This window comes from Molothrus ater, chromosome 2 (genome assembly GCF_012460135.2).
Source record: "Molothrus ater isolate BHLD 08-10-18 breed brown headed cowbird chromosome 2, BPBGC_Mater_1.1, whole genome shotgun sequence".
Classification (NCBI taxonomy): domain Eukaryota; kingdom Metazoa; phylum Chordata; class Aves; order Passeriformes; family Icteridae; genus Molothrus; species Molothrus ater.
Window position 1 is genome coordinate 86,978,566 of NC_050479.2, and position 24,144 is coordinate 87,002,709.

Consider the following 24,144-nt stretch of genomic DNA (forward strand, 5'->3'; position numbering starts at 1 on the left):
GCCATCCTCCCATGCCTTGCTCCCAGCTGAAGCAATCCCTGGATTTACTTTGGCACAGTCTGCATCCGCGTGCCCAGCACCCACGCTCTTAGACCACAGTCTGACGTAACAGGGGCACACCAGCCTTTAACCTAGCACCGACACTGCAGATAAACCTCGGGCTAAGGCACTGTATGTCACTGACCTGGGAGCATATGTCAGTCTCCAAAATTAAAATGGGGTTTGAGTTCAAGTCCAAACTAGTGAGACAAAAGCAGAAAGACAACCAAAAGATAATAAAATGCTAAAGTTCTTCCCTTCCTCCAGGGAGGAATGGGGACACTGGCAGAGCTGCATGTGAAGCCCTGGGCTGGTCCAGCAGGAGTGAAATTTCAGTAAGAAGCAAATAATACCTAAGAAGTTCTACAGAAGAAGAACCATGGAGAAAAATCCACGGACATCACAAAGAATTAATTTGTATCCAAATGTTTCTGATGACATCCCAGTAAAAAAATGGAGAATTTTTTTTTTAAATTGGGTGCCTGTACCAAATACAGTAACTAAGTACCTCTGCTGCCAGCAGCTGTGCTGCCTAAGGCAGACAAGCCCTCTCCCGGGGAAACACCAACAAGCCTTACAGAGTCTGGAAGCAGCTGCCTCTGGTTTGTAGGCAGTAAACACTGTCGCCACCCCTTTCTCCCGCCCACATTCCAGCCACGAGCAGCCCGATCTCCACCTTGGTTTTGAAGCCAAGGGAGGAACAGGCGTCTGGTTAGGGCAGGAGTTGCGTGCTCCTTCGGCTCTGGATGAGGGGGAGAAGGAAGACAGCAGGAGCAGGGGAGAAGGGGGTATTGAGGAGTGGCTAAGCTTTCCTTGGAGGAATTCGACCTGCAGTCAGCTATGTGGAGGATCATTTTCCTGTGGGGCTGCATCCTTCTCCTGCCTAGCACAGCTGGAATGCCTGCAATGCTGTAAGAACATCACTGCTTTGCAAATGTGCTTTGGTCTGTGAGGGATCCTGGTGGGGGTGGCAGTAGATGACAGAAATGGGACAGAAGTCTTAAGGTGAGCAGTGTTTTTCTGGAGAGGCATAATTTCTCACACTCCCAAGGTTTTGTTTGATTTCCATGTGCCCTTTCCCCACATCTCCCCTGCTAATTGGCTCTTCCTTTAGTGCCTTTGATGTAGACCATGTATTTCAGCAAGGACTCAGGCAGAATGACTCTGCCAGCTTTCTGCATGTGCTTAATTCTGGCCTTCCAATATCTCACATCTCCTACTGTGTTCCAGAATATGTTTCCTTTGGGCTAAGCCTTTCTTCCCAGAGACATAGGTCACCATTTAATAGTTTAGCCAGCAAAGATGAGTGTCTTTACAAAGTGAGCAAACATGAGCCCAAGTATCTGGTAGGGACGCTCTTGGTACAGCAGTGTGTTTGTTCAGGCTTGGCTGGCCATCTGCTCCCACCATGCCTTTTCACAGACCTCTGTCTGGACAATTCCCAGCACAGCTTCTCTTCCTATACTTTGTCAGGAATGCAGCTCCTGTTCCAACAGACACTGCTGTGATGTCCTGGCTTTTGAACTCGTTCTGGCTTTTTTTTGAAGGCGTTTGCTTTTGCAGCCATGGCACAAGTGCAAACAGAAGCATGACTGTGCTTGAGCAGTAGATGTTACAGTGAAAAATACGGCAAAATACGGTGGGTTGTAGCTGGGTTCCCTCCTGCTTCATGTGGTGTGGTGTGCACAAGCCTAGTTTTAAAAACCTTCTCCAATGGGAGTACTTCCTCTAGGACACGTTCCATAGGCTGACAAGCTCCCACACAAAGGATGTGCTTTACTGCTGTCTGCTTGCCACTGTTACCCTCAGCATGAAGCTTTGCTTTATGGAAATACCACTTCCTTCAATAGGTTGTCTGCTGTCCTGCCTGTATTCCAATTTTTTTCATAGATTTGTGATCCAGCTTGGATCTTGGGACCCTTGGATGACCCAGAGATGTTCTTTCTTACTTTTATAGCTCAGAAGGCAAAGGCAAGGATGAAATGTTAAAGGGGTGTAAGAAAATGTTCCAGAGTAAAAGATCATTAAAAGCAAGGAGGGGTATGGGAGGTTTCAAGCAGTGAATTTTTAGTGCTCGTCCCATCCTTTGGCACAATCGGCAAGAGGGAGGTGCCATGAGTCAGCTCAAGTAGGAAAAACAAAATGTTGTTTTTATGTGTTTTGAGATCCTCAAGGCAGCTTGGCAGCACTCAAGTGTGACAGCAGTCAAAGGCTCCTGGCCAGCAGGACTTTGACTCCTTCTCGCCAGGATGCTGAGCTCAGACTGAGAACTGCCAGCAGGTCATCTCCCTTTCTCCTGCTTTTCTGATCTTTCCAGGCCCTGCCCTCTGCTTCCTGCAAAACATGCTGCTGGCTGAGCCTGTCCAGAGGCAGTGAGTGGGAGGAGTCAGTGATAAGAATTTTGAAATCTGCTTGAATGTTGGCTTTTTGTTGGTCCTTGGTGCTACAGTACAGTAAAAGATGGAAACAAACAAACTGTGAACAGCTTTCTGGTGTAATGGTCGCAGCTCAGAGTAGATGCAGGGGTGGTAGAGCAAGTAGAGTGCAAAGAGGACAAGAGTGTCAGGAGCTGAAGTGAAGGTGCTCATGAGTTTCTGTGTCTGAGACATGAAGCTGGGACACCGGGTTCCTCGCAGAGGGCATTTGTTTCTGAGCCCAAGAACAGTGGGAAAACCAGCCAAAAAAACTGGCGGTGGTAATGTAGTGTGGTTCAGGAAAACATTGAAGACTTGGGAGACCTGCAAGAAAGCCAAGCTGGTGCTGATCCCTTGGGTGACATGGGGAGGTCCCTTCACCTTATTTTCACTTTCAGTTTGTAAGGCAGTGACTTTATAATGTTATATGTGCATGCAGAATATAGCATATAGCACTGCCTCACTGGCAATGTCTGCAGTACCCTGTAGATGAGAACAGCGTCATGTTCCACTGGTGTCATGACAGTGGGGTGAAGAGGGCAGAAGTCTGTTAGGAAGTACCTAAATACAGGTCAAAACCTGCTCTCTTAGAAAGTCAGTTTAACCTCTCTTCTTCTCTCTCTTCTTCTCTCTCTTCTTCTCTCTCTTCTTCTCTCTCTTCTTCTCTCTCTTCTTCTCTCTCTTCTTCTCTCTCTTCTTCTCTCTCTTCTTCTCTCTCTTCTTCTCTCTCTTCTTCTCTCTCTTCTTCTCTCTCTTCTTCTCTCTCTTCTTCTCTCTCTTCTTCTCTCTCTTCTTCTCTCTCTTCTTCTCTCTCCTCTCTCTCCCCTCTCTCCCCTCTCTCTTTTTTTTTTTCCCCAACAGAAACTATGCTGTGGCAATACCATCTCAGCTCTACTACCCCTTCTCAGAGACAGTGTGTCTCCAGCTCAGCAGAGAGCAAGCAGTCCCAATCCATGTGTCGGTCACCTTGCAAAGCAGAGCTGGGAATGAGACTCTGATCTCTCAGTCCATCTCTCAGCTCCCCTTCTTCCATTGCACAAGCTTCCAGGTGAGGAAGATAATTTCTAGGTCTCTCAGCTAGGGTGGATAGGGCACGAGTTCTGCTCTTGCTGGGCAGGAATGCAAAGAGTTGTGCCTTCCCATGAGGACATCTTAATTGGCCAGTGAATCTTCTGCTTCAGCCTGCGTAGGTCTGTCAGTGTCCTTTCTGCTATGTAGCCCCACAAATATTTTACCCATCTAGAAATGCTCTTTCCAGGCAAGAAGAACTAGAGCAACCCAAAAGTTATATCATAATTGTTATTCCAGAAACATTGGGATCAGTGAATGGGATCCATTCTGAATGATGGTTATAACTATACCTGCAGGTCCCTCCTCCTGTTGGAAACCCTGAGGAAGTGGCTTTTGTTGTTATCACAGTCGTGGAAGCCAACTCAGAGTTCCAGAAAAAACAGAAAGTCCTAATCAAGCATGCAGACAAGAAGACTTTTATCCAGACAGACAAACCTGTGTACAAACCTGGACAGATTGGTATGGATAGAATACCATGTCTTGTGAGAGACAGAGTGGTCCTCAGGCCACAAAATGTGGGATACTCTCTAGTCCTCTGAGCAGGACCTGCACAGGAAGGGAGATGGGCCACAGGCTTCTTTCTAGGCTTTGAGGGGTTTGGGAATATCTCTCTCCTGTGTCAGCGTGCCGTATGCCACTGTGAACAGGGCTTGTGTGTTTTCCTTGGTGTGTGAGAAAAGATTTAGAAGCCACAGTGTTATACTCATGGTTGCTCCAGTCAAAGCCATGTCTGTCTGTCAGGGCTCTCAATCCCTCTCTTCCCCACAGACTTCCTCAGGTGAGGATTGCACACCTGCAGGTCCCACCACTGCCCTTGCACAGCTCGGATCACCACAGGGTTCAGCTGTTTGCCCCATGCCTCTCCACACTTTCCACTGGGATGGCCTTCACTGCAGGCAAGACTGAGTGGCCCACCACAGACCCACTATCCAGAAAAATGCTCTTTCCCACCAGCACAGCCAGCCTCCCCAGAAAGCCCCACACTGCCTCTCCTCACACTTTTTTTTCTAGCAGGCTGCCAGCTCCTAGCAGGGCTTTGGACATAGGCCTAGGAGTGGCTCTATCTGCTGCCCACACCCTCTCAGTGGAGCACATGTGCACATCTTTCTTAGCCATGTATTATTCTTATTTACTATTGAGAGCCTTGATTTCATTTCAGCCAGTCCTGTTTTCCTTTTGCTTTGCAGTCAAGTTGCGGATTGTGACCTTGGATCAGAACTTCATTGCCAGCAGTGAAACAGTAAGTCAAGAGGGAAGATGCCTGAAGTCTGGAAATGTTATGAGCTGCCCTGCATGTCTTCTAGATCAGTACTTGGCCCAGCCAGGAGATGTGTGTACAGCTGATCTCAAAATTGCTTTTGGTGCTTACAAAGAGTGTTGGGCACCACCTGCAAGATAGGAGCTGCTCATGATGTTGGGTTATGGGCAGTCCCTGGGAATTGCTTAGAGAAAACTGATGAAAGGTTGGGGGAATTAAAAAATACCAGGGAGGTGGATGGTAACTTATCTGAAAGCATCCCACCAGTGACTGTTTTTTCCTCCCCACAGCAGCGCCTGGTGGAACTGAAGGTAAAGCTCCTACTTTATTGTAAGTGATGAACTCTTCTCACCTTGGGGAGGACACAGGTTTGGAGATGGTGGTTGGGAAGTATCAGTGCAGAAAGTCATTTACCTCAGGATGAATGACACAAAGCTCCTACTGGCTGGGCAGTGTGGCTGTACCTGGAGTTCTGCACCCTGCCCTCCCAGAACCAGCACTGGGAGAGCACTGTCCTTCATGACTGGGCCTCAATGGCTCCCCTGCATGGAGTCCTGGACTCATTTCCCCATTCCTTCCTGGGGATTCAAGACATCACTCCCCAGTAGCTTGTGCCTTAGGCACAATGTCTCTACCATGACCTTGTGGGCTGTGCCAGCTCAGGCGACCACAGAGATCTCCAAGAAGGACCACTTCTTTCTCTTAGTGAGACAGTCAGGCAGTAAACAACAGCTTTGCAGCAGTCAGAGATGGCAGTGCCATCAGGGAACAAGGATATGATAGATTTACTTTGGCAATGAGACAGGGAGGAAAGTCCTTTCCTCTTTGAGCTTGGATTCACCTGAGCACTGTAGCTGTGCCATAGACTTGGGCTCTCAGGACAAGAGAATATGTGGTCAAACCATGCCCTGGTATCTTGGACATCCTGCAAAAGAGTCTTTTTGCACTGGAAAATAACTAGTCTCTGCTCCACCTGTGCAGGACCCCAAGGGGAACCGAATTGCACAGTGGCTGGATGTTGCACCTGTGGGAGGCATTGTGGATCTGTCCTTCCCGCTGGCTGCAGGAGCACCGCTTGGAGAGTACACCATCAGAGTGCCTGGCCTCACACGCACCTTCAGGGTGGAGGAGTATGGTAAGAGTCTCAGGAAGCTGGTGGCAGCAGAGAAAGGTGTTTTGCCAGCCTCCAGCCCCACCCGCTCACGCAGAGCTGGATGGGCCATGCAGCTGTGAACAGCTGTGCTGGTTGGGCTGTCTCCTGGGAAGTACTGCCTGCCCATAGGTGTACTCGCTGACCTTCACTCAGGCCCACTGGCTTTCTCCTCCCCCATGTCCTGAGGATGGGACTGAGACACTGTCCCACAGCTGTGCTCTGGGGAGGAGACTCAAGCTGCCTGCTGCTGTCCCATTCTTCTAACTGGGCTGTTGGTATATTCCTACCAGGCCGTGTGCTGGAACAAAAGGAGAGATTTTATTTTCTGTAAACAGCCACTTTGGAAGGATTGGAGCAAATTAAGTCTTTCTATTCTCACTGAATTATCTTTCTCTTGCTTTCACACAGTGCTGCCCAAGTTCAGTGTCTCCATCCAGATGCCTCAGGTGGTCACCATCCTAGAGGAAAACTTCCCTCTCCACGTCTGTGGCATGTGAGCTGACTTATCGTGGCAGAAGGTGCATTTTTACTGGTTTGGAAAATGCACAGCCATCAATAACTGAGCTCCAAATGGTCTCTGCCAACCCTACCCCCACCCCAAGAGTTGGTACCCTGTCATCCTTTGCCAAGCAATCCTCCTGGACTCTCACCTTTCTCCATATTGTCTCTCCCTACTTTCTCTGTGAGTCTGAAAGTGACAGTGCATTCCCTCAATGCAGCATGTGCCCTACAATACAGCACCTCTGCTGTATTTGTTAGTGACAGGGTTGTAGGAATAATGGCTGAGCTCGTGGCCAACACAGTGTCCCCCAGCCCTGCCTGGTGGGGCTGGTGTTGACTTGGAGAGAACTGACCCACCAGTGCCTTCTGCCTCAATCTGATGAGGCCATTTGTACTTCTTGGCCTCCTCTGCTGAGCCGATGACCCGTGAATACACTGCAGGCTTAGCTGGGCTGTATGGCTGCAAACCACAGGGTAAAGCTGACATTCCTCACTCCTGAGCCAGTGTTTCTGGGTGAGTGTAAGCCCTCTGTGTTCCCTTTGCCAGGTACAGCTATGGGAAGGCAGTGCAGGGCAGCGTGAAGGCCGTGGTGTGCCGCAAACACATCCGCTATAACCGCAGGTCCTCCAAAGCCAAGCGCAGTATCTGCAAGGACTACAGCGGCGAGGTGAGCACGGGAGCACCCACCCCTCCTGCAAAAGGGAGGGGAGAGGGCAAAGGGACAGAACACTCTTTTTGCCTTCCTGATTGGTTAACAAATACAATTTCATATTCCCAGACAAATGAGGACGGCTGCTTTTCCATTCTAGTGAATACTAGATTTTCCACCGGAAGCATGGTGATAATTATGATTTCAATCTGGAGGCTGAGGCTTTTCTGAAAGAAAGTGGAACAGGTAGAAAAAAACTGATTCTACACTTTGTGGAAAATCTTCTATTTTACACTCATAAAATGTACTTGTCTTTGGGTTTTTATCTATAAGACAATTGAGTTCATCCAGTCTTGATGCCTGCTCTGGCAGTCATTTTGTTTTGACAGAGATGGGCAAGAGCTGCTTTCTCTTGTCTTCTCATCAAATTAAAAGTGTGTACAGAGGTGGGCCAGGACAGGTTCTCTTGTTTTTAAACCATATTTTAGGACAGTCCATTAGAATGAGATGTTATTCAGAGCAACTAGACATAACCAAGGCTCTGACTGTGTACTGTTTTAGCTCCTCATTAGATTTATCTCTCCATCCCACATAGGGAGATAAGGTTTCTTATAAGGTTCCCACTCTCACAAGGTTTTGCAAAGCCTTCCTTTTCTTCCTGCAAAGAAAATGTTTCATGGCCCCTTGCCAGAAGCAGTGACACACATTCATTTAGCAAACAACTGCAGTAATTTCAGATGGGCACACAGGAGGAGACATCAGGCTGAGAACTGACATGGGAGAGGCAAGGTAAAATGCTGCCTTCTAGTGACTGCTGGGAGGAGGGAAGGAGAATGGAAGAGGACAATTATGAGTTGGACTATCTTAAAGTGGGAAAGAGTGTTTGAGAAGTGTCTGACAGAGACTTCCAGACAGACTGCTGTCATTCTGTCACGTCAGAGTGTAGGAGGCACTATAGCTGAGTGCGTGTGTGTTAAATGATTCCTGAAGCTGCATGGAGAAACTGCAGTGCCCTATGAGTGATAGTCTGCCCCTTAACTGAGTTTATCCAATCTTGATGCCTGCTTAGACACTCTACTCACCTGCACGTGCCTCCTGTCTTTCCCAGGAGTGGAGTTCAACACCACTGAAAACTGCAAGGTCACGTTTGATATCACAACCCTCCAGTTCTGGGGGACGAGCTACTACTACCAGCAAGGAGCTCCCTACTATGGAAATGTGAGTGAAAAGAGAAGAAACATGGAAAGCCCAGTGGCTGGGCCTAAGCAGGTGGTAGGCACAGAAGTGCACAGGGGTCCCCTTGTTCTAAGCTGCCCAAAGCTGCCAGCGCTATCCTCTGTCCCAGTCCCTCCTTTGACATATCTACCAGGAGGTTATCCAAACATATGACTGCAGGATCTGTGACTTTGCTAGATGAGATATCTGCTGCATAAATGGGGAAAGGTTGGAGAGGTCAAAATTGACACTGAGAGTCCCTTTGCAGAGAGGGGGACTGGGACTTCCACTGGGAGGTGGATTTTCAATCCTGAGGCCTCCAACTCTCTGACTGTTCTCTGCATTGTTACAGCTGGAACTCAGAAGTGCCAGTGGGACACCCCTGCAGAACAAGAAGGTGATTCTTACAGTGTCCTATGGGAGCAGGAAGCAGACCAAGACCTACCTCACAGATGACACTGGGATGGCCTCCTTCGTCTTAGAGACATCAGCATGGGACAACAGCAGTAAAGTTATACTACAGGTTAGGAACCAGTTATTGCAAACCAGTCTGAAGCTAAGCAGATCATTAGAATTGAAATACATTATAAGGGCAGATCCATGCTAATACTTTACCCAAATCTACCAGATACAAGCAAAGGTTTCAGTGGTTTGATCCAGGGGCTGATAAACCACTTTACATAGTCAAATGATCTGGCTTGCTCCCAGGGTAGCAGCAGCATGGCAGAATTTCAGACTTCAGCTAAAGCCCTAGCAGTGTACAGCTCCCTGCTCCTGTTTAGGCACTAGTTATCCCAGAGCGTGGGACAGCAGGCAATGCCAAGCTCCACAGAAAAGGACTGATTGAACTTGGTGTAGGTGGAAGTAGACACCCTATGCTGGGATAGTTCAGAGCCCACTGTTTAGTCAGCCTTGCTTTTGGTGTATGAAGAGCTGTAGGAAATCCTCAGACACTTTTTTCTGTGCCACAGGCAAAGTCCCAGCCGGAGGACACGAACGGTCGGAATGTGAAGGTTTCTTACAGCACCGCATCGCTCCCACTCAGGGCCTTCTACTCCTCCAGCCGCAGCTCCGTGAGGATCCAGCCCCTGCAGGCAGTGCCAGCCTGTGGGGATGTGCAGCAGGTCACTGTGCACTACCACATACTCGCCACAGAGCTGGGCCACCGGGCTGCCAGAGCACACTTCTACCACCTGGTGAGTGCGGGCAGCGCCAGCGAGCTCAGCTCTGAGCCCGGTCTGGTCAGCACAGGGCCCTTTGCTGGCCCAGAAACGTGGAGCAGAGGCACTCTCAACCCTTTGTACTGTTCATTACCCTTTAGGTTATGGCCAGAGGGTCCCTTGTGCATCATGGCCAAACAACAGTGCTTCTTGATCCACCATCAGGTAAGGGCATCTAACTGCCAGGAACAGATTAAGGATCCAATGAGAAAGTCTTTCCAGCCTAGATGGAGAAGGAGACAAAGAGATCTGACACTAATAGGAAACCACAGAGCTGGCACAAAAAACCTATAGGAAATATGCTATCTTTTTTCTGTCTTTTAATTTCCTTCCTTTTTTTTTTTTCTGATCAAATGATGAAACTGTCAGAGTTTATCTACCAAGCAGGAAAATGTCAAAGTAACTTATGGAGTCTTTCTGGGCTCAAGTGGAAAGACTCATTTCTCTTCCAAGTGCTCACTGTTGCCAAGGTGTGTCATGATACAAGGTCACTGCTATAAAAACCTCCATCCTGGCCTAGCTGTGGCCTCCCCAGAAGCAAGGCAGAATAGTTTTTATGCAAGAATCTGTACAGAAGTATTACAGAGGAAGAGCACATTGCTGCTGTAATCCTTGGATTGAAGACTTCCTTGCACCTTGCCATGCTTTTTTAATTTTTCCTTCTTCCTTCAGGTCAGTACAGTGGGGCTTTCAACATCACTCTGCCCGTTGACCTGATTTCATCCATGGCTACCCTCTTTGTTTACATTGCCTTCCCTGAGGGACAAGTGGCAGCTGACACCTTCCGTCTGAAAGTCTCCAGCTGCTTCAGGAACCATGTAAGCAGTGCACAAAATTCAGAGGGGCAGGTAGGCTGGAGATGCCACCCTAATGATCTGCAAACTGGCAGTAGATATGCAGCAGAATCCAATAACCACAGCTTCCCCTTTCCTTCGTCTCTCAGTGTCTGCAGTCCCTCTTTCTCCTGCTGTTTCAGGTGAAGCTTGGCTTCTCAGAAGCAGTGGCTCTCCCAGGATCGACTGTCCAGCTCCATTTGCAGGCTGCACCAGGCTCCCTGTGCAGCATCCGTGCAGTTGACAAAAGTGTCCTCCTCCTGAGGCCAGAGGCTGAGCTGTCCAGGGATAGTGTGAGTCACTCCAGTGCTGACCTTTGCTGGCTAATCAGGCACGGTGGACGTACCAATAAGTGCTTGAATGGGGACAGGGCATGGCTCAATGAGAAAAAATGAGGGCCAACATCAAACACCAGCCAAAATTTCCAGTGCCTAGAGGGTGTATTCTGTTAGAATAACCCATAGTCATCCCTAGCTACAGCCTGAAGTCACATCCTGGTTAAACTTACAGTGCTTTACCACAGTGGCAAGAAGAAGGCAAGAGACAACCATCTCCTGAACTGATACATGGCAGTGCTCTGAAAAAAAGTCATGTAAAAAAAAAAAAAAAAAGGCAAGCATGGGGTAGGCTCCATGTCTTTGTTCCAGCTCACATGAACCAGACAGTCCTTCCATTCACAGAGTGGGCCCTAAGTGGTGTACTGGCAGTGGAAGGATTCCTTTTCTCCTCTAGACCTTGGTTTAAGGACTCCTGAATTGCCTCTTTACACTGTCTTGGTGGATCAGGATGTGTCTTCAGTCAGACAAGAAGCTGTCCAATGTTCCTCCCATGCAGGGAAGGTGTCCTTAGTGTTTGCATTCAGTTCACAGGTACAATTATTAAGCTAGAAGTGGCGACAGCTATGCAGCCATACCCCAGAGGGGCTCATGTTCTTCTCTGGTGCTATGCATCCAAAACTTGTGGAGGCTCCTCATAAAATTCAAAACCCCTTGGGGCTGGGTTTTTGTGACAGGCAGGACCTGAGCTCGGCCTCTGAGGTCACAGGAAATCTCTGGATAGAAATGAAAATCTTCACACCTCTCCCACTGATCTGTACTGTTTTCATTCTCTCTCTACAGGTGTATAATATGTTCAGCTATGCTCAGGAGCAGCTCAGCACCCTCACAGATATCTACAGTGACTACTGCACCATCCACAAGAGCCCAGGAATCACTCATGCCTCTAAGACCACCCCTTCACCAGGAATGGTGTCACCGTTCGTGTACAACAGATACTCTTATGCAGTGTCCCAACCAGATGTTTATGAACTTCTGAAGGTAAATCTAATTTCCAGAAAGGCTGAAATATAAGACCTGACCCCTTTTGTATCCCAGGTCAGCACTGGGTAGCTTCACAGACTGTCTTTCCTGTAAATGCTGGTAACTTCACAATCTGAATTTGCCAAGCTTCTGAACTAAGAGATCAATAACACTCTGTCCTCCCAGCATGATAAATTCCCATTGATCAGGCAGATTCCTAGAACCCAGCTCCCCACTGGTCCCCTTTAAACTTTCTACGGATTGGAAGCAGTGTGGATTGTCAGCCTGTGTCAGAGAAAATTGGAGGTTAGAGAAGCAAAGCACCTGAGAGAAAATGGGAGCCCAGGGAAAGGAGAGAAAGAACAGTAGAAAGGAATGGCAGTGAAGGATAAAGAAAAGTCTGGGTTAGGGTGGGCAGCAAACTGTGGTGCCAAAATAATGACTTTGTGTACAGGCATGCACATGCAAGTGGTCATCCCCACAGTCCTTTGGCATGAGGACCAGGCTTTGGGAGCAGGACAGTTCTGCTTTCTTGCCTGATATAAATTCGCAGGTTGTGCTGAGGTGCACAACCTGCAAACACAGAGTAGCTATGATATGCTGGGAGGAGGGGGAAGAGACAGACCCTCAGACACACCAACCCCTCCACAGAAATATGCCTTCTTTTGTCCCCTTCTTTCCTCCAGAATGCAGGTCTAACATTTTTAACCAGCCTTAAAATCAAGTCTCCAATTGAGTGCCGCACCCAGACCACTTTTGACTACGACTACATGTGTACATCTCCATTTTTCCTGTTTCTTTGGAGATCACGGGTAACATATAGGCTGCACATGGGCAGCTGAACATGCAGTGTGCTTAGGAGCTGGGGATGGCTTACAGGAATGAGTGGGAGGCTGTACAGGAGCTGTGCTCCACAGGGAGAAGGGAAAAGCCCTGGCAGGAGTGTGTGTCCAGAGCACTGGAGGGGCAGAGAGGTGGCTGCAGGGTTTGAACCTGTTTGGAAGCTTCAGCTGGCGAGCAGGAAGATAATATGGTCAAGGAGGGAAATGGGGCATCTGTCTCAGGAAAGAAAATCTGTTTGTGAGACTAGGAAAGGTCTTTTTGGAAACCAGAGAATGAACCAAGATTGGCATTGGGGAGTATCTAGGCTTTTCTGCAGGGAATGAGAGCAAAACTGTGAGCAGGTAAAATGTCTCATGGGGGGGAGCACACGCATTGGAATCCCCCTGGTCTCCTGGGTAGTCTTGTGGAAGACAATAAGTGGAGAGGACAAGGGGGTTTGGGCTGGGAGTGGGAGGGAAGGAGAACTGAGCTTTTCCTGGCTGAACTCTATCCTGGTTTCACAGTTGCTCTGCCTTTGAAAGAATGCTTGTATTGCCAACAGCTTTTGATGAGCTGGCAGACCTGGAGAGCTTGTACTCAGAAGCAGATGCTGCTGTTGAAGCTGCTGAGGCAGAGCACACTGAGCTGGGCAGCGAGTCAGCGCCAGCACGTACCTGGTTCCCAGAGACATTCATCTGGACTCTGCTTCCCATCAAGTGAGTAATTACAGGCTGTGGCTCCACAGGCATACAGACTTTCTACCAGACACAGTAGAGGGAATGGGCAGGAGCAGAGACAGGGCATTGTTGCCTTCTATGCACGAAGTAAAGGAGGGAGGTATGAAGAAGTGGATAAGGACAATGGAGTTTTCGTTCAGTTCCTGTCTCTGCTTGAGATTTTCCAAATGATTCTAGGAATTTAACATCACACACTCTTGCAGGATGTAAAAGGCCTCCACAGATTCATAGCTCAACATTCTACACAAGGCAGGTCCTGTTAGATCAAGTTGTAGTAAAGCACTCTGTATCTCCAAGGCTGGAGATTCCTCAAAATGCATTTCCATGTTTGACCATCCTCATGGTATTTCCTTATGTCACGTCAGAATCTCCCACATTCCAGCTATGTGTTACCTTTTGTCCTGTCAATATGCACCTCAGAAGAGACATGTTCCATTGTCTCCACACCTTCCCAATAGGAAATGTCACACCATACTCCATGGCATAGACTGGGTATATAACACAGACCCCTGTGAGTTCTCTGTGCCCACACAAAAGAATTTCAGGTGCAGCACTGCTCAGAATCAAATTTTGGGTTGCATTTTCCTCTCAAGTCATTCCTTGCCTACCTATTTGCTATTCTTCCCATACCTCTGTCCTACTTGCTAGGAATCCCCATGCCTTCACATGCACTTCCATTTCATAGTCTGAATTTCTGCATTTCTCTTCCCAAGAGAAATCTGTCCAGGGTGGGAACAACCTCTTTTACTCTGTTTTCTCCTCAGTGATTCAGGGACTGCTGAGCTAGCTGTCACAGTACCTGACAGTATCACAGACTGGAGAGCCATGACCTTCTGCACCTCAGAGAGCCATGGCTTGGGAATCTCAGAGACCGCCAGCCTGCGGAGCTTCAAGCCCTTCTTTGTGGAACCCACTTTGCCCTATTCTGTTTTCCGGGGAGAGTCATTTCCCCTGAAAGTCAAAGTCTTCAGCTACCTGAAGCAGTGCATGGCGGTGAGTGGCTCCCTCCAGGATGCTTTGGAGCAGAGGAATGTGTGGGAACTCCTTTACTAATAGAGACCAAACAGAGGGGCTGCCTGCTTAGGCACTCAGCAAAGGACACCAAAGAAGTTGTTCCATTTAGTTCCACACAGAGCCATCACTGACCAGTTTATCCCTCCCTAGAAGCCAAACCTCACAAATGTGGATTGCATGCTCATGGGACAGTGCTGGTGTCCCACAGATACTGCAACAGGCCATCAAAATACTTACCCCTGACTTGTGGGATTGATTGTTATTTGAATCAAGGACCTGAGTGGAAAACACAGCAGCAGCAGCAGCTCTGTATCCTGAACTCCCTTTTGTTTCACCTCTAGCTCCAACTTAGCCTAATGGACTCCAGTGATTTTGAGTTTCTTCATGAAAATGTCAGGTTCACTCTTTGCCTGTGCCCCGTTTCAGCAAAAACATTTTCCTGGGATGTGAAGGCTACAAAATTAGGTAAGGGCTCAAGGAAGGGGCAGGGGTGGGAAGCACTGGCAGAGCTGCTTGAGGAAGCCAGAGCTGGGCTGGAAGGGAGACTGGCCTTCTGTGCAAAGCATGAGTGAGCAGCCCAAGGCTGAGCAAACTAAAGCATAGGCATAGATGTGCCAACCAGCCTCCTGATGTTTTGCTTTTTAGGGAAGGTGAATTTCACTGTCACTGCTGAGGTGGTGGAGCAGGGAAGATGTTTGCATGGAGCATACAGTGGTTGTGCCAGAGTCCGGAGGGAAGGACACAGTGGTTAAACACCTGCTGGTGAAGGTCAGGCTGCATGGCAGGGTTCTGGAGAGGCTGGGGCTGGGTTGGGCTCAAGACAGCCTGGTGAGTGGCTCTGGGAAGGAAGAGTCATCTGGGGAGGTGGGCACATTTCTCAGGGAGACTGGTCAAGGAGCAATTCTAAGGGTAGATTGGACTGGAGCTCCTCCACTGGAAGGACAGAAATGTCAGAACTGCTTGCTGGCAGGGCAGTGGAGTCAAAGGCCATGCAGCAGCTTAGAAACCTGCTTCCCAGTACAACTTCACTGTTGGCATGGATGTCTCTGCTGTCTGCATGAAGCCTTTTGTCAAGGCAAAGGGAAAAGGTCCTTGCACAAAGGTGGGGTGCTGCACAGCTGCTCTCTGATCTTACAGCTCTCCCTTCTGAGCTGACCAGCCTTTTCCCCACCAGGCAGAGGGGCAGCTGGAGGAAAAGACCCACACCTCACTCCTGTGCCCTGAAGGTAGGTGCAGAGACCCCCAAGTACTGTCTTACTGGGGCTGTGCTTATGCACAGAACAAAGAGATCAAAAGGAAGCAGTGTGGTGTTTGAACAACTCTAGGACTCTCTGGAGTGTGTAAGGAGCAGAAAGCCAGGGATCTTGGAGCTTTTATGGATAGGCAAAGCCATTCAGCCCTACCCAGTACTAAAAGCTCCTGGCAACATCAAGCCACAGCCTAACCACATCATAGACCCTCACCCATGGGTGGCTGGATCTCTACCTGATCCTCTCTTTTGAATGCTGATTTCACCAACTGATGAGGTGATCCCAGACCTGTTCACACCATCTCCTGGGGGACATCTGTGTCTCTGGCATCTTCCTCATGCCTGTTGTTCTGATGTTTTTGCTGTTTGCAGGAACTTCAGCTTCAGAGACAATCTCTTTCACTATGCCAGAGAACACTGTCCTTGGGTCAGAGAGAGCCCACATCTCTTTCTTAGGTGAGTTTTTAGAAGAGTCTTGGGAAGTAATACTTTTCCCCGCAGGACACATCTCTTCTGGTGCCACTGTGTCTTCTTTAGCAAACAAAGTAATGAAAGGGAATATGTACAGCAAGGTGTGATGCTGTCTTCCAGAGCAGTATCCTGTCTGTCCTGTACAAGTGGCACTGGATGGATGTATAATTTCACCAAGCCAGGGGAAAGACAGCCAAGTACCAAATCACTGTTCCTGCAGTCTGTAAACATCACATGGGCAGAGGTGAACTGAGTCTTTGCAGATTACCTGGAGAATCTGTGAGACCAGAATTGTTTTACGTGCAAGAATGTGTATGGCTCCCAAAGCTGTGGTTCTGTCCCACAGGTGACATTATGGGAACAGCACTGGACAACATAGATGAGCTTCTCCAGATGTCCAGTGGCTGTGGTGAGCAGAACATGGTTCATTTTGCCCCAAATGTCTTTATCACACGATACCTTGAAGAAACAGGACAGCTGACTCCAGAAATCAAACAGAAGGCCATTGGCTACCTGGAAAGCGGTGAGTGAATTCCTACTTGTTAAGCTGGTGGTGTCCACCACAGTACTTGTGTGGAAGGAGCCTCAGTCGAGGCCTGGTGCTGAGCAGGATTTGTGCAGCATCCCTTGCCTGGCATCATGGTAATTGCAGCAGTGTAAATCAGGCTAGTGCATGTCAGCGGAACACACAGTTCATGGCACCCCTCTGCTAAATTCCTCAGAGATAATGCTCTCTGTAATGATCAGCAGGATTGGTGGGGCAGGTTGGCTCCTGGAGAACAGGACAGGCACACAGCATCTTCACTACCCCCAGCCTCTTCCTGCAGGATATCAGCAGCAGCTCCTGTACAAGCACACAGACGGCTCATACAGTGCCTTTGGGGAAGGAAGCGAGCCAGGAAACACTTGGTAAGCAACAATAACTGAGGACCAAAAGTTTGGCCAGGTCAGGCTTGAGCTGGCTTGGTTTTTGGTCTGGGAAAACTGAGGCAGTATGAAGGTGTGGAGTTTTGAACAGAAATTGCTCCTGAAACCTTTTGGAAGGTGTCGTGTCTTAAGCCCAGATGGATATTAAGCACCACACAGCTGTTCGCTCAACACCATCCTCATGCCAAATCCAAAACATGGCACTGTAACAGCTACTGAGAAGAAATTAACTCCACCCTAGCTGAAACCAGAGCAATATCCATATCTTACTCCATAACATTTATGTCATGCCAGGTTTCACACTCCCCAATATGCCACCACTTTCCCTATTTTCCTGTGTTTATCTGTTTTGATAAATACACAAAATCTTCCTCTTAGTCTTTGGGACACCTCTGTCAAATGTGACAATGAGCTAACCTGAAGTACCCCTCTCAGATTGTTTGTTCTTGAGCACCCCAAACAAGACTGATTCTGAAAACTTGGCAGCAAAGGCACCTTCTTTACAGGTTTTCAGAATGCTTGGTGCCCAAACAGGGTTGGGAATGGGTCTGAGTGAGCTCACTAAATGTCAGCCCTCCAGGACAGCAAAGCACCCTGTTGGAATTAGCGGAGCTCTGAAGGTCTGAAGAATTGAATTTTTTCTCTCTTGCTGCACATGGCTCTGACCTCAAGCTTCTTGAGCTCATGTGCACTGCTTCCAGTTCTCCATCTGCATAGGGACTGTGGCCTGCTGGTATTTCTACAGGGAGAATGTAGCAGAAGACACAGAGACTCCTGTCTCCTCTTAGAGACGTGCATCGAGTGACAATTCAGTTCTATATCCTCCTTCCTTCCTTGGCTCTAGGCTTACTGCTCTTGTCCTGAAGACCTTCAGCCAAGCCCGGGACTTCATCCACATAGATGAACAAAATATAAAGGATGCTGCCAGTGCCCTGATTAAAAGTCAGACTCCATCTGGCTGCTTCAAGAGTGTGGGGAAGCTCTTCAACAATGGTCTGATGGTATGACATGTGTGTCAATGGTGGTTCATAAGGTACCTCAGAGCTCCCTCACTTTCTGGTCCAGTTTGGGTGCCAAAAACAAATGAACTCTTGCAGGAGGAAGGCTCTGAAGTGCCCAGGGTCACCCTTGGGTGACACTCAGGGTTGTCTAGTCACTGTGGCACTTTTTCAAGTTATGAATGATGAAGGTTTGCATTTGATGATGTGCACTTGGGAACTGAAACAGTGCCCTGCCCTTCCTCCATCTCAAGGGCTAAGACTCGCCACCTTGCAGTGGGGTTCTGGGAACATCACTTCCTCCTGGCATTGAAATCTGCTACTGAAAATCTTACATTTGGGAGGAGAAAGGGGAGTGTGCTCAGCAGAGGGAGGGAATCAGCTACCCAGAGGAGATTGGGGAACCCTGGCAGAGAAGTGCTCTGGTAAGCAGGACCTTTAAAAGTGGATACCATTCATGTCACTTCCATAGGAGAAGGAATAGGGCCAGCACTGTTGCCTGTGCTGGCATTTGCTAGGGGACCAGAAGGCACTGGAAAACTTTCCCCTCTCCCTTCTCATAGCATGCCTCATCTGTGTTTTGTGGTGTCTGCAGGGTGCAGTGGAGGAAGGCCTGGGGCTGAGCTCTGTGATAGTGATAGCTCTCATACGCTCGGGGATGCCTCACTCCGTGAGTATCGGCAGCAGGAGCAGGATGCGTGTGCAGCCTCTCGCAGCCAGTGCCTGGGCTCTGCCTTTGGTTTACACCCTCTTCTGCACACGTGAAATCTGCATTCCCTTCCCAAACACCCTGCCCATAACGAGAGTGCTTTCAATTGTATCCTAGGACCCAGTTGTGGGGAAAGCTCTGAAGTGTATAAGGGACCTGGTCCATGCTGACACTGGCAGTCCCAACCTCTACAGCCTGGCACTGGCTGCAAACGCCTTCGCAGTGGCAGGGGACAAGGCCCTCAGGCAGAAAATCCTCAAAAGACTGGATAAGGCTGCCACAATATCAGGTACCACAGACTCTGGGGCAGGAGGGAGGGCCACTGACAGAACTGTGGAAATCCCTGGGTTGAACCACCACTGGAATGGAGGGAAGGAGTAGAGGGGGGGGCGGGTACTGCCAGAGCTTTGTGGGGAGTCCAAGGCTTGGCTATCCAAGCCTCAATTTGCCAAGCTGTCCCAGGTTATATCCACACTGTGAGACACATTGTCTCTATGGGTGATCTCACAGTCCTGGCCTCCCAGTCACCCAAACCAGGGAAGCTTAATGGATATAGTGGAACTCCTCCCCAGCCTGCAAGCCAAAGGTTTTGCTGGGAAAAGCAGGGTGTGGTGAGCAAACAGGGAGCTATGCACGTGTATCTTGTCCAACTGCGCTATGTCCAATGTACATGTTTGTTTAGTACTTATATACAGGGGCTAGTAGAAACTCCAGGGTCACTAGATGCAGCTACACACTCCATTAATGTTCCCACTCCACCTCTAGATGACCAAATATTCTGGAGTCAACAGTCCAAACAGGAAGAAGATTCCCTATCTTGGTATCGGGCTCCATCTGTTGATGTGGAATTGACATCTAGTATCCTCATGGCTCACCTTACAAAGTCAAGTTTGTCATCAGATGAAATCCAAAAGGCATCAAAGATTGTGTCTTGGCTCACCAAGCAGCAAAACCCATATGGAGGCTTTGCTTCAACCCAGGTAATCCCCTTGAGCCATCATCATCATCATCAGATTTGATGCTGGTTTTTTGAGCAATGGGTTCTAACAGCCCATAGTAAAAAAAGAAAAATTAATAAATTAAAAAAGAGTGTATGGTTTTACAGATCCTAGGATTTATGGATAATCCCATGCTAAAAGCCAAAGGGAAAGGCTCAACGCTTATTGTGCTATGGCTGCAGTATGAGGGAGCAAAAGGCTAAGGTCTGGGCATGCATAGGAAGCAGGAATCCCACTTTTCCTGATATTTTTCCTCAGGACACAGTTGCTGCTCTGGAAGCCCTAGCCCTGTATGCAACCAACATCTTCAGCAAGGATAGCCCTGATCTTCAGGTTTCTCTCACTTCCAAGGGGTTCAGCCAAAACTTCCGAGTAGACAAAAGCAATCGCCTCCTGCTGCAGACAGTGGAGCTGCCAGCCATTCCCCAAGATTATACCCTGCGTGTGCAGGGCCATGGGTGTCTTTTCCTGCAGGTAAGCCCAGCCAGGAAGAAAAATTCTGTCTGGTGAAAAGCCTTGAAAGCCAGGAATGTTCCCCCTGTTGACAGTGTGACAAAACTATCCTTTGTCCCCTCAAAAAGGAAAGAAGCCCAGAAGTTTCTCTCTTCGATTAGGTGAAAAAGCCACCTCATAGGCCTAGGGGACTTCACCTCAAACTTAAGCCAATTGGACAGAAGCCAAAAAGTCCTGCCTGGGCAATTTACTAGAAATAGAAGTGAACAAAGAAGCTAGTCACTTCTGTGAGGTGTTTTACCAGGAGCAAGAGCCTCTTGCACCTGGCTCGTTTTTTCTCTGTTTGTTATTTTGCCTTTTATTAAAACTTTTTGTTTCCAACACTGCAACAAAGGCCATCCTGCTAATTTTATGCCTCCAAAGGTAGCTGAGCTATCTTGGGTGAATAATAGACCTCCAAGAGCTTATGAGACCTGGCTCGAGGAGGCAACTCTTGCTACTTAGCCAACCATGAAAACAAACTGCTGTAGTAACTTGCAAGAATCTGGCCTTCAAGGCTGGTTGGGGTAACTGTGATCCAGCATGAAGGTAACATCTACTCCCCAGATGAAATCTGGATAATCTCCATCCAGCCAGAGCAGCTCTTCTCCTCCAAGAAATCCACCAGGAGGAGCAGTGCACTACCAGCAGAACCTCTGCTTCTGCCATGTGGTTTTCTCGACAGCTGAGTCTAGCCAAGAATACTCTCCAGCAAAGAAAACCCTGCAATTCTCTGCCATCCAGCTTCTTTCTGTCCTGGCAGGCCATCCTGAGGTACCACATCCCTCCCCGGAGGAGCGAGGCCACCTTTGCTGTATCTGTGCAGACGGAGTGCACCGTGCCCGATGCCACCCGCTTCCCTGTCACCATCCGTGCTCGGTAGGAGACACTCAGCTGCCCCTTTCCTCCCCCAGCTGAGAGGCTTCTGGCACCACACCAGTCTGTTGCTGGCAGGGTTCCCCTTCACTCCTGGGGTCCAAGTGCTGAGGTGACCCCACTGTGCTCTCCCCAGCTGGGTGAGAGGCACAAGGCCCCAGAGGGGTGGCTCAGGCTGTAGTCCTGCCTTGTCCCCTGCCCCTCACCACAAATCCTCCCAAGGTCTGTGGGTCTCACCCCTCTCTAGGATTAGGTCTCAAAACACTAATGATGTGAAGGTCCAGTGGGACTGCCACCTACTCCTAAGCATTCCCTCCTCTGCTCCCGGCTGACTGTCACACCAGTCTCCTCTGCTGTACTCCCACCTGGCCTGGGACAGAACTGCCAAGAGAACAGGGATAGGATGTGATATTCCCTGCCATGCATAAAGAAGGTAACACCATAAGGCTTCCAAGGAACTTATTCTCTTGGCACAATTAAAAGCGAGATCAAGGGAAGCACAAAGATTTATTACAGTGCAGAAACAGGTATGCTTACAGGAGAAACACTGAAAAGAAAGGCACATTCCTCCACCTGAGTACCAAAGCTGGGCTGGAGTATCTGGAGATCATGGCTCAGAAAGTAACATTAGTGCTGTCCCCTGGGTTCCTGCTGCAGCTACACAGGGAACCGTGTGTCCACCAACATGGTCCTGATCCAAGTGGAGCTGCTGTCTGGATACAGCCCCGTGGCAGGTTCACTGGAAGAGGTGAGATCGTGAATTTGTGTCCAGCTGGGATGGGAACAGTGATGGATGTCCATCATGCAGGACTGTATGCTGAAATGTGATCATTCCTGTGGGCAGAGAAACAGGTTATTTTCTTCCTAAGAAATCCTTATACATAGTCTCTTCCAAGCTGCACCTTGCCTTTCCCTACATCAACAGCTTCCCTGGCCATGTAAATATCTGCCCATACTCTCACAAGGACAAACACCCCTGAATATTTCTGCTTTTTATTAAAGGCTTTCTGATATTTTCCCCCTATTCTCAGCTAAAGAAAATGCCTTTAGTGAAGAAAGTTGAAAGCAAAGCTGACCAAGTCGTTCTCTACCTGGAGGAAGTAAGTGTAATTTGGGCTAACATCATCATTAAAGGGGCTATGGACTGACAGCTTTTATTCTTGTTTACTGGTTTCACTAGTATTTTAACTATCCAGAGCTGTTGTTCCTGCATACCAGCCACATTTGCTGATCTGGAAAAGTGTTAGTTGGCAGTTGTTCATCCGTAGAGCCACTTACAGGGCTACTTAAGAAACATGGGAAACTCTCACATTAAGCCTACATCTGTTGGCACTGTTAAGTGACTTTTGAAAGTCCATATCTATGGTGCCTGGTTAGGACTGAGGAGTAGCAATAAGATCCATCTAGCAAATCCAAGCAAGCCTGAAATCTTAGAAAGCTCTTAAGCAACCTGAATGCAGCAGAGAGCATGCAAGATCGCTGATGGATTTTGCCAAGATCCTTTGAAACGAAACCAGATGGTTGTGTGAACAGAAGTGCTCTCCACAGACTCATGAATCAACAGATTAACAACCACTCCAGCCTTTTTCTAGCTCCATGAATACCTAAACAGCACCAGAAATGAGACCTAGCATGTATTTAAAACTCCAGCATTTCTAAGGAGCATTTCTGTGATTCTTCATCCTCAGTTTCTGTCAGTAGGCTGAGCTAAGCTGGCCCCATAGGAGGTGGGTTAGTGTCACATGGATGCATTAGGCTTGCAGAGCTGCTGCTTTCATTACATCTACAGCACAGAGCAGAAAATGCAGAGAAATATTTCAGCTCAAGCTGCCAGGTAACACAAGGTGCACTGCAATCAACAGCAGGTCATGTAACTACTACCCTACAGCAGATGTTGGTCCACAGCTTGTATTTGTCTGCTTAATGATGAGGGTTATGTGAGACTGAAGAATAAGAGCTGATGTAACTGTGAATAAGAAAGTAGCGACTGAGGCCAGGTGCATGAAGGAGCTCAGAGTAGAGCTGGATGGGAAGGTGGGATTGGTGGGGAACGCTAGCACACCATATAGGTAGTGCACACTGACTCTGTAGGTTTTTGATGTTCCTCATGAGTTGAGTTAAATTTGGTGACCAAAAATGGAAGACAGTCACAGAATGGGAAGTAAAAGATATTTCTGAGATGGACTAGAAAGCAGAACAGATGTGTTACAGTGGTGTGGTTTCTACAGAGCCTGCATGCAAGTAGGTGAAAGGGGCTGTCTTACAGGACTTTTCTGTCCCTTTGTTTTTAATCCTTGCATTTCTTGGTCTTAGCTGACTAGACAGCCTCAAACCTACACTTTCCTGGTGGAGCAGGACATGCAAGTGAAGGATCATAAACCAGCCAATATCAAGATCTATGATTACTATATGCCAGGTGAGCTCAGATGCTGTACTGCAAAAACCACCCAAATGTACTTCTGGAAAGACAATTTCTGAATTTTGTTGAGTCTAAGACAATACCATCTCTCACCTCGTTATCTGACTGTCCCTTAGAAGCTCTCTAGGCATGAACTTAACCCATTGGTGTTCAAAATGGTAGGTCCTCCTCCCCCTGGCTCCAGAACTTGCAGGCCTGAAGCTGGTGTGTAGAACCACTGAGGGTCTGGCTCTCCCAACAAGAGTGGAGCAAGGAGCTGTGCTTTTGAGCACTTACTTTGTGGGAGACAGATAAAGCAGAGGGACCATAGTGGGGGGATGACTCAGAAGAGTAAGGGCCCCCTTAGAAGAATAAAACCAAAACCAACTTGTCCTCTGTTCTGTGGGGTTCCTAGTGGGAAGAAAAGCTAGAAATGTGTCAGGGATTGCTATTTGTTGAGAAAGTGTGGAATTCACAACTGTGATGGAGCTCTTTGAGACGTGCAGCCTCCTGCCTTGGGTGAATCCTAACCAGCTGCAGAGTCATGGGCACACACCAGTGGTTTTGTGTGTCACAGAGAGGGGAGCTGTAGCCTGTAAATGGAGGGAACACCTCTCCTAGGAACAGTGGCTCAGTGCTGGATTGCTTTTGTGGGGTTTTGACAATGTGTCTCACCAGTACTTTCTTTCTTGTCTTTCAGAAGAAACTGCAGTGATGAGCTACAGTGTCCCGTGCAAGTGAGGTGAGGGCCCAACACCTCTTTTGTTATCACAGGCAGGGTCCTGAAGAATACGGAAGGGG

General features: G+C 48.4%; 1 protein-coding gene across 1 annotated transcript; it reads left to right on the forward strand.

The window, feature by feature from the left end:
* The first annotated feature begins 879 nt into the window (after positions 1 to 879).
* Positions 880 to 24,084, forward strand: LOC118690934 (alpha-2-macroglobulin-like protein 1). Its single transcript, XM_036389940.2, is given in 37 exon segments — positions 880 to 950; positions 3,315 to 3,501; positions 3,821 to 3,983; positions 4,712 to 4,764; positions 5,073 to 5,093; positions 5,764 to 5,917; positions 6,344 to 6,428; positions 6,984 to 7,104; positions 7,216 to 7,252; positions 7,255 to 7,332; positions 8,195 to 8,304; positions 8,654 to 8,824; positions 9,273 to 9,497; positions 9,623 to 9,686; positions 10,194 to 10,339; positions 10,498 to 10,647; positions 11,473 to 11,670; positions 12,339 to 12,426; positions 13,037 to 13,190; positions 13,976 to 14,204; positions 14,567 to 14,690; positions 14,871 to 14,908; positions 14,910 to 14,993; positions 15,400 to 15,451; positions 15,847 to 15,930; positions 16,292 to 16,468; positions 16,773 to 16,854; positions 17,717 to 17,873; positions 18,466 to 18,540; positions 18,697 to 18,868; positions 19,345 to 19,559; positions 19,836 to 20,051; positions 20,833 to 20,948; positions 21,603 to 21,693; positions 21,977 to 22,045; positions 23,259 to 23,361; positions 24,044 to 24,084. Coding segments are annotated over 37 exon segments (4,401 nt in total).
* The last annotated feature ends 60 nt before the right edge of the window (positions 24,085 to 24,144 follow it).